Source organism: Thalassophryne amazonica, chromosome 18 (assembly GCF_902500255.1).
Source record: "Thalassophryne amazonica chromosome 18, fThaAma1.1, whole genome shotgun sequence".
Classification (NCBI taxonomy): domain Eukaryota; kingdom Metazoa; phylum Chordata; class Actinopteri; order Batrachoidiformes; family Batrachoididae; genus Thalassophryne; species Thalassophryne amazonica.
The window spans coordinates 52605423-52615905 of NC_047120.1; the positions used below are offsets into that span (position 1 = coordinate 52605423).

General features: G+C 40.9%; 1 protein-coding gene across 1 annotated transcript; it reads right to left on the minus strand.

The window, feature by feature from the left end:
- Positions 1 to 1457: 1457 nt before the first annotated feature.
- vkorc1 (vitamin K epoxide reductase complex, subunit 1) lies at positions 1458 to 9481 on the minus strand. Its single transcript, XM_034193289.1, has 3 exons — positions 9222 to 9481; positions 7133 to 7242; positions 1458 to 1847 (listed from the first exon to the last, which is right to left on the minus strand). The coding sequence occupies exons 1-3, from the start codon at positions 9407 to 9409 to the stop codon at positions 1636 to 1638; spliced, it is 510 nt and encodes a 169-aa protein (XP_034049180.1). The 5' UTR covers positions 9410 to 9481; the 3' UTR covers positions 1458 to 1635.
- Positions 9482 to 10483: the final 1002 nt, after the last annotated feature.

The window sequence follows — 10483 nt, forward strand, 5'->3', positions numbered from 1 at the left end:
TATCCCATAATAATGTGAAAAGTTTTTTTTTTTTTAGATTTTTGCATATTTATTAAAAGAAATCACATGTATTTGCAGGACTCAGCCATTGCCATGAAGCTCAAAATTGAGTTCAGGTGCATCTTGTTTCCACTGATCATCCCTGAGATGTTTCTACAGCTTAATTGGAGTCCACCTGGGGTTGATTGGACATGATTTGGAAAAGCACAGAGTCAGAGCACAAACCAAACATGAAGTTAAAGGAATTGTCTGTAAACCTGTGAGACAGGAGTGACTCGAGGCACAAATCTGGGGAAGGATACAGAAACATTTCTGCTGCTTTGAAGGTCTCAATGAGCACAGAGGCCTCCATCATCTGTAAAAGGAAGAAGTTCAGATCCACCAGGACACTTCCTAGAGCTGGCCGCCCGTCTAAACTGAGCGACTGGGGGAGAAGGGCCTTAGTCAGGGAGGTGACCAAGAACCCAATGGTCACTCTGTCAGAGCTCCAACATTCCTCTGTGGAGAGAGGAGAACCATCCAGAAAAAAAAACATCTCTGCAGCAATCCACCAATCAAGCCTGTATGGTAGAGTGGCCAGATGGAAGCCACTCCTTAGTAAAAGGCACATGGCAGCCCACCTGGAATTTGTCAAAAGACACCTAAAGGACTCTCAGACCATGAGAACCAAAATTCTCTGGTCTGATGAGACAAGGATTGAACTCTTTGGCATGAATGCCAGGTGTCATGTTTGGAGGAAAGCAGGCACCATCCCTACAGTGAAGCATGATGGTGGCAGCATCATGCTGTGGGGATGTTTTTCAGCGGCAGGAACTGGGAGACTAGTCAGGAATGAGGGAAAGATGAATGCAGCAATGTACAGAGACATCCTGGATGAAAACCTGCTCCAGAGCTCTCACAACTCTGTGAATGTCCTTGAGTGACCTAGCCAGAGCCCAGACCTGAATCTGACTGAACATCTCTGGAGAGACCTGAAAATGGCTGCGCACCGACACTCCCCATCCAACCTGATGGAGCATGAGGTGATGTTAATGAATGTACTGTTAATGAATGCAGCATGCAGGTATGTTTTTAAAATGTGCTCCTTTAGCTGAATTGTAACATTCTTCGATAAAGCTGAGGCCCAGTTGCTTTATGCTCAAATTACTTTTAAATTCATTCTCAAATTGCTTTTATATGTGAAGCTAACTAAACATGCCCTGTTTGTACTTTGTCAACATTCTGTAAGATTTCTTCCACACCATGTTTGTGCCAATCTGAGGAATCACCTGCTGAAGTGATTTGCTGGAAGAAAAACCAGCAGATTATTGGCTCTGCAGGAACCAATAATCTACATTTACAAAGGCAGCACAACATATTAACAGGCATTCAGCACCACCTACTGGTAAAATGAAGTACGAGTATGGCAAGCAATTGTGCTTAATCAGATTTTGTAGGAATAAATCACATCAGACAGGTTAAAAATGAAAGTATATGTGTAATCGGAATAATAATTGCTTTTTTTTAATGGAAAAAATGAAGGCAGGAGAAAAAAAAAAAGCTGCTTGTCTCCAGTTCTGTTTTCTTTGCTATTCTCCTCCACCGTGGCCTCAGCAGGTGAAGGAAGGTGATCAAACTTGATTCAACAAACACTTTCTAGCCAGCCTTCACCTTCATTCCTTCAATTGCTCGCCTGCGTTTCAAGTTGGTGAAGAGCAGTGCAAAGTTGATGATGTATGTTGACACACAGACCATGCAGAAATCCTCCAGAACAAAAACGAGAATAGCGCCAAGATAGATTGAGCCGACCACGGACACCCAGGAGGAGAAGACTAGGAACATGGCTGCTCTCTTGGCGATTGACAATCCTGCAAAAAAAAGTACATCTTCAGGAAGATATATGGATTATTCTGCCAATCATGTACAACCCCAGTTCCAATGAAGTTGGGACGACGTGTTAAATGTAAATAAAAACAGCATACAATGATTTGCAAATCCTCTTCAACCTATATTCAACTGAATACACCATAAAGACAAGATATTTAATGTTCAAACTGAGAGACTTTATTGTTTTTGTGCAAATATTTGCTCATTTTGAAATGGATGCCTGCAACATGTTTCAAAAAAGCTGGGACAGTTGTATGTTTACCACTGTGTTACATCACCTTTCCTTCTAACAACACTCAATAAGCGTTTGGCAGCTAAGGACACTAATTGTGAGTGTCATGACTGGGTATAAAAGGAGCATCCCCAAAAGTGTCAGCCCTTCACAAGCAAAGATGGGGCGAGGATCACCACTTTGTGAACAACTGCATGAAAAATAGCCCAATAGTTAAAGAACAATGCTTCTCTACATTCAATTGCAAGGAATTTAGGGATCACCATCATCTACAGTCCATAATACGAGGTCTGACCTCCCGACCTTATTATTTTTTTCAAAAACCATATGGATTTGAATCACGTGTGATTGCGTCAGACAAGCTTGAACCCTCGTGCGCATGCGTGAGTTTTTTCATGCCTGTCGGTTGCGTCATTCGCCTGTGAGCAGGCTTGGAGTGAGGTGTGGTCCTCCCCTCTCGTCTATTTTTTATTGCGAATAAATGTCTGAACGATTTGGAGCTTTGCTGCATCAATTTTTTTCCAGAAACTGAGAGACCTCCAGGTGGACACCGTTCGAAAAATTAATTTGATTTTATGGGGATTAAACAGATTACGGGGTGTTACTGCCGCTTTAAGGACGGCCCACAACTCCTGAGAGCGCGGTGCACTCCCACCCCCCATCGACAGGCTGACACCCCGCTGGAACAACCAGATCATTTCCAACGTGAAAGCTTTGTTGATCCGGGACCTCGTCTGACTTTCACAAAAAGGCAGAAGATGTGGACATCAGCACTTTATCGGCACATTCCACCATTACAGGAGTTTTTTTCATGGAAAAAGAAGCGGAGGGACGCGCCACCGTGCCGCTCATGGCGCGGCACAAAACCACCTCGGTGTTGGTCTCACAGGACGGCTTAAAGGTGGATTTCAGATGGCTGTCGGTTGCTTTTCATTCGTGTGATTATCCGATTGTGATTGTGCATGAACTGGACGTGCCCCAACATGTCCTGGAAGGCTTCATCACGGCGTTGCTTTGCGCCGAACAGGCTTTGATGGACTTTGTGGAAAGTGTAGCAACTGCAATTGACAATAAACAATACACAGTAGGTGTTTTTTTTTTTTTTTTGATTTACAGAAAGCGTTTGACACAATTAACCATGGAATTCTATTAACTAAACTGCAGAAATACGGAATCAGAGGACTGGCATATGAATGGATAACTAGTTATTTACATGGCAGATTTCAGTATGTTCAATTCAATAACACAAATTCTGAACTCAGGGAAGTCACATGTGGGGTGCCGCAGGGCTCAGTGCTGGGTCCTTTGTTGTTTATACTCTATATAAATGATATAAGTTGGGTGTCAAGTTCACTGAGATGTGTCTTTTTTGCAGATGATACAACTGTGTTTTGTAGCGGTGAAAATCTTTAACAGCTTCTGGACATAGTGGAGAAAGAATTGGAAAAATTTAAGGCTTGGTTGATGCTAATAAGTTGTCACTCAACCTTGGGAAAACCAAATGTATTATATTTGGAAATAAACAGGCACCCAAATGTAAAAATGTAACTATAAACAATAAGGAAATTGAGTTAGTAACAGAGAATAAATTTTTTAGATGTTATAATTAATAATAAACTTATCTGGAAACCACATACAAATTATGTCAAATCAAAATTGTCAAAAACTATAGCCATTTTGCATAAAGCAAAAGACGTACTGCCACAACAAGGGTTACTTATTTTATATCATTCTCTAATGGTACCATATATGACATATTGTGTTGAGTCGTGGGGAAACACAAATCAAACACCAATCCAATATTCCTTTTGCAAAAACGAGCCATACGAATCATCTGCAATAAACATTATCATGAACCAACTCATTCTCTATTTGTCTTTAAATTTATTAAAATTCATAGATTTGGTCGATTACATTTCAATTCAAACTTTGTTTCGAGCAAAAAACCAAGCCTTACCGAGACATGTCCAGAGTCTGTTCAGATTGAGGGAATCCAGTTATAGTTTAAGAGGTTGTGCAATTTTTATGAAACCACCAGTAAGAACAAATGTAAAGGGTTTTTGTGTCTGTGGCTGGGGTGAAGAAATGGAACAAATGTTCAACAAAGGTTAGAATGAGTGGTACCTTAGTAAGATTTAAGAAACTACTCAAAAAGAACATCATGTCTAGGTATCATAAAGCAGCAAATATAATTTGATTTCTAGGGAATGTTCAATTTATAAGTGGGACTTATTGTGTATTTGAATGTGTGGGTATGTGCATGCATATATATGTGTGTATGTATGTATGTAAGGTGTATATGTATATAAGTGACCGTGTGTATGTATGTGTGTGTGTATATGTATGTGTGTGTATATATATATATATATATATATATATATATATATATATATATAGGTATATATGGCACAGACCAAGCAGAGGGTCACCCCCAAGAGCCTGGTCTGCTTGACGTTTCTTCCTTATAGGGAGTTTTTCCTCACCACAGTTGCCTAGTGCTTGCTCTGAGGGTTGGTAAGGTTAGTCCTTACTTGCGTAAAGTGCATTGAGTTGACTTTCTTGTGATCTGGTACTATATAAATATAATAAGTGAATAGTATACTGATGTGTATGTCTGTGTGTTGACATGTAGTAGTGAATTTGTATGTAAATATACTCAACAAAAATATAAACGCAACACTTTTGGTTTTGCTCCCATTTTGTATGAGATGAACTCAAAGATCTAAAACTTTTTCCACATACACAATATCACCATTTCCCTCAAATATTGTTCACAAACCAGTCTAAATCTGTGATAGTGAGCACTTCTCCTTTGCTGAGATAATCCATCCCACCTCACAGGTGTGCCATATCAAGATGCTGATTAGACACCATGATTAGTGCACAGGTGTGCCTTAGACTGTCCACAATAAAAGGCCACTCTGAAAGGTGCAGTTTTGTTTTATTGGGGGGGGAGGGAATACCAGTCAGTATCTGGTGTGACCACCATTTGCTTCATGCAGTGCAACACATCTCCTTCGCATAGAGTTGATCAGGTTGTCAATTGTAGCCTGTGGAATGTTGGTCCACTCCTCTTCAATGGCTGTGCGAAGTTGCTGGATATTGGCAGGAACTGGTACACGCTGTCGTATACGCCGGTCCAGAGCATCCCAAACATGCTCAATGGGTGACATGTCCGGTGAGTATGCCGGCAATTGTGTACAGATCCTTGCAACATGGGGCCGTGCATTATCCTGCTGCAACATGAGGTGATGTTCTTGGATGTATGGCACAACAATGGGCCTCAGGATCTCGTCATGGTATCTCTGTGCATTCAAAATGCCATCAATAAAATGCACCTGTGTTCTTCATCCATAACAGATGCCTGCCCATACCATAACCCCACCGCCACCATGGGCCACTCGATCCACAACATTGACATCAGAAAACCGCTCACCCACACGACGCCACACACGCTGTCTGCCATCTGCCCTGAACAGTGTGAACCGGGTTTCATCCGTGAAGAGAACACCTCTCCAACGTGTCAAATGCCAGAGAATGTGGGCATTTGCCCACTCAAGTCGGCTACGACGACGAACTGGAGTCAGGTCGAGACCCCGATGAGGACGACGAGCATGCAGATGAGCTTCCCTGAGACGGTTTTTTGACAGTTTGTGCAGAAATTCTTTGGTTATGCAAACCGATTGTTTCAGCAGCTGTCCGAGTGGCTGGTCTCAGACGATCTTGGAGGTGAACATGCTGGATGTGGCGGTCCTGTGCCGGTGTGGTTACACGTGGTCTGCGGTTGTGAGACTGGTTGGATGTACTGCCAAATTCTCTGAAACGCCTTTGGAGACGGCTTATGGTACAGAAATGAACATTCAATACACGAGCAGCAGCTCTGGTTGACATTCCTGCTGTCAGCATGCCAACTGCACGCTCCCTCAAATCTTGCGACATCTGTGGCATTGTGCTGTGTGATAAAACTGCACCTTTCAGAGTGGCCTTTTATTGTGGGCAGTCTAAGGCACACCTGTGCACTAATCATGGTGTCGAATCAGCATCCTGATATGGCACCTGTGACGTGGGATGGATTATCTCAGCAAAGAAGTGCTCACTATCACAGATTTAGACTGGTTTGTGAACAATATTTGAGGGAAATGGTGATATTGTGTAGGTGGAAAAAGTTTTAGGTCTTTGAGTTCATCTCATACAAAATGGGAGCAAAACCAAAAGTGTTGCGTTTATATTTTTGTTGAGTGTATGACAGATTAGAATTGATGGACTTGTACTAGCAGGGGTGGGCGCTGATAAGCTTTGCTTCAGCCCACACCCTTTCGGACTCACTAGTTTTGTTTATGAGTTTGTGGAATTGTTCTTTTTTTCTATTTGAATATTTTGTGTGCCGAATTAAAAAAAAAAAAAAAGAATCTGGAGAGCTTTCTACACGTAAACGGCAAGGCTGAAAACCAGCAATCAAATGCCCATGACCTTCGATCCCTCAGGCGCCGCGGGAATTAAAAACCGACATCATTGTGTAAAGGATTTTACTGCGTGGGCTCAAGAATACTTCAGAAAACCATTGTCAGTTAACACAGTTCGTCGCTACATCTACAAGTGCAAGTTAAAACTTTAAAGCAAAAACCATACATCAGCAACATCCAGAAACACCGCCGCCTTCTCTGGGCCCGAGCTCATTTAAAATGGACAGACGCAAAGTGGAAAAGTGTGCTGTGGTCTGATGAGTCCACATTTCAATTTGTTTTTGGAACTCATGGACGTTTTGTCCTCCGGGCAAAAGAGGAGAAAGACCATCCAGACTGTTACCATCGCAAAGTTCAAAAGCCAGCATCTGTGATGGTATGGGGGTGTGTTAGTGCCCATGGCATGGGCAACTTACACATCTGTGATGGCACATCAATGCTGAAAGGTACATCCAGGTTTTGTATCAGGAGTTCAGAAAAAATGCACAATTCCAGAAATTCTAGTTTGTTGGGTTATTTTATTTATTTGGTCTGTATAGCTGTAATTTGTGGAAGATGATGACAGACTAACCGAGCCCCAGCTGCAGAGTGTAAAATATGATGCCAAGCACGCTGTTCGGCTGGTTCAGGATACTATCTTTGGCAACAAAGAACTGGACCAAACCAAAACCACGTCCCCATCTGCCAGTGAAAGAAAAAGAAAGAGCATACAATTAAAGCATTAAAAAAAAAAAAAAAAAAAAAAAAAATGACTACAGGGAATGTCTTCTTATAAAAAGTACAGATCTGTCTGCAAGTTATAGTTATAAAGTAAGTCTTTAAAGTATTCACAGCTCTTCACTTCATCCACATTTTATGTTACAGCCTTATTCAAAAATGGAGTAAATTCATTTTTCCATCAAAATTCACTCCATAATGATAACATGATTTTTTTTTTTTTGCCAAATTTGTTTAAAAAAAAAATAAAAAAATCATGTACGTAAGTATTCACACCCTTTGCTCAATACTTTGTTGATGCACCTTTGGAAGTAATTACAGCCTCAAGTCTTCTTGAATATGATGCCACAAGCTTGGAGCACCTATATTTGGGCAGTTTTGTCCATTCCTCTTTGCAGCACCTCTCAAGCTCCATCAGGTTAATGGGGAGCATTGGTGCACAGCCTTTTCTTGGATCTCTCCAGAGATGTTCAATCAGATTCAGGTCTGGTCTCTGGCTGGGCCACTCAAGGACATTCACAGAGTTGTCCTGAAGCCACTCCTTTATCTTGGCTGTGTGTTTAGGGTCACTGTCCTGCTGAAAGATGAACCATCGCCCCAGTCTGAGGTCAAGAGTGCTCTGGAACAGGTTTTCATCCAGGATGTCTCTGTACATTTCTGTATTCATCTTTCTCTCAATCCTGACTAGTCTCCCAGTTCCTGCCACTGAAAAACATCCACACTGTACGATGTTGCCACCACCATGCTTCACTGTAGGGATGGTGCCTGGTTTCCAAACATAACATCTGGCATTCACACCAAAGAGTTCAATCTTGTCTTATCAGACTAGAGAATTTTGTTTCTCATGGTCAGAGTCCTTCAGGTGCCTTTTGGCAAACTACAGGCGGGCTGCCAAGTGCCTTTTACTAAGGAGTGACTTCCGTCTGGCCACTCTACCATATAGGCCTGATTGGTGGATTGCTGCAGAGATGGCTGTCCACCTGGAAAGTTCTCTCTCCACAGAGGAGCTCTGACAGAGTGACCATCAGGTTTGTGGTCACCCTCCTGACTAAGGCCCTTCTCCCCCGATTGCTCAGTTTAGACGTGCATCCAACTGTAGGACAAGGCCTGGTGGATCACAGCTCCTTCCATTTATGGATGATGGAGGCCAAATATTTGAACCTGGACTTGTATTTCAGAAAATTTAAGCCCTTATTCTAATCAAAACCCCAAACCATTTTTAAAAATAATTTGCAAGGTTGCTAGGCAGCTGAGATAGGTTTAGAGTAGCTTTTCTCAAAGTGTGCAAAGTGTGGTCCATGGATCACTAGTGGTCTGAGAGTGACCCCTATTGGTCTGTGAGTATATTGGTACAATATCAAAATTTAAATTAATATTATATTCTCATTGCATTCTGGTTAACTTTTCCCAGCACAAAGGGCTACTCAACTCATGAAATTTTTGCGCCAAATTGTGATGAGATGCGTTGTCCAGAAATGGTGGTCAGATTCAGATTTTGTTTTTTTTTTAATCCAACTTTTCCCCAAGTTCACAAATAGTGTGTAACATACGTCACAAAAAAGTGAAAATAAAATTATGAGATGCTGTTAAAGTTTCTAAGCCACAGACAGTAAGATAAAAAAAAATTAACATTTAAAGTCATAATTATGATGCAAATAAAAAAAACTTTAACTTCTCATTAAGGAGTAAAAATTAGGACTTTTGTTTGTATTCTCCCTCCACATTATTTCTTAATTGTCATCCTGTTATTTTTTTTTATTTTCTTAATGGTTTGTGCTTCCATACTTTCGTCATAAAGACTGCTGTCCGTGCACTTTTCTTAACACGTGGCATATATATATATATATATATATATATACAGTGTGGTGCTCACCGACAAGCTGGCGTGCACGTACAACTTTTTAAAAATAAAAAAACCTAACAAATTAATAATTTCTTGATACCTGGAGGTAAAGACTTTGGAGCAGCTCACAGACTCTGCCAGGTCACACATCGCCCTGTAATCTGGGTTTCTCTCGCGGGACAGCTCGACGTGCAGCGCGTAAACAGACAAAATCAAACCAAAGGTGCATAAAAATAAACGTGCTTTTCTCTCCCACTTTGGCATCCCCTGAAGTCCGTCCGACGCCATGACACTTCAATAGGAAAACACAGTGCCGAAAAAAGTAACCGTTTCAGTATTTCTCAAAAAAGGTTGTTTTTTTTTCTCCTAGTCGACGTGTTGAAGTGACGTCTAACATTTGATTGGCCAAAGTCGATTTTTTTTCTCCCCGTTGCTGCTTCGACTGGTGTTATAGGAAATTCTGTGACCTAGATCATTTTGTACCATGATTTTTTTTATTTTCGCTAATTGTACTCTGAAACTCTTTTTAAAATGCAGTGGAGTAGTGGTCGCACAACGTGAAAGGAGTGCTGACTTGTGACTAGTACGTATTTATTCTTAGAATATTGGAATTTAGAAGGAAGCCGTGATTTTTCCAGAATTTTCCGCCTTACAGAACGCGTTATAACACTTACCCTGGGGGCGGGGTTTAATCTATTTTCTGTGGACTCCAGTCTGTCCTCAGCCCCACCCCCCACCCTGTTGTACGCATTTTATTCAACAAACTGTAGTTTAAACCAATGTATATTCCATTTATATTAACTATGCAAGATTAACAAAGGCGATTACCGAAATGACATCCTCAAAACTACTAATACTATATCCAATCCAAAATCAAAATAAAGTTGAAATAAAATACTAATTTGAAAAACCCACAGTTTTACATTTCTAGACTTAGATCTTTTATACAAAGTGTTTCACAAAATAAGATACAATAACACACCAAAGACAAAGATATATATGTATATATATATATATATGTGTGTGTGTGTGTAAAATCACTGCATCTTTTTTCTTTTTAGACTTAAAAATAAAGGGTGAAGACACCAAAGTCTAAAACCTGGCTAACTTACGGTAATTCTAATGAGAAAGAAACGAATAAGTCCTAAACGTCGAGCAAAACAAATTAAATATTTATAATTGTATATGCTCATACATATTATTTATTACCGCATCACTTGTAAATGTGTGTATTGGCGACACCGCCCCCTAAACTGCCTAGACACTTGTCCCACCTCCCTATGTTTCTCCTCTCCCATTGGCCAGTCTCTTTGACATCTCCTCGCCTGATTGGTTTTCCTGTTGACACTCAAATACGACACG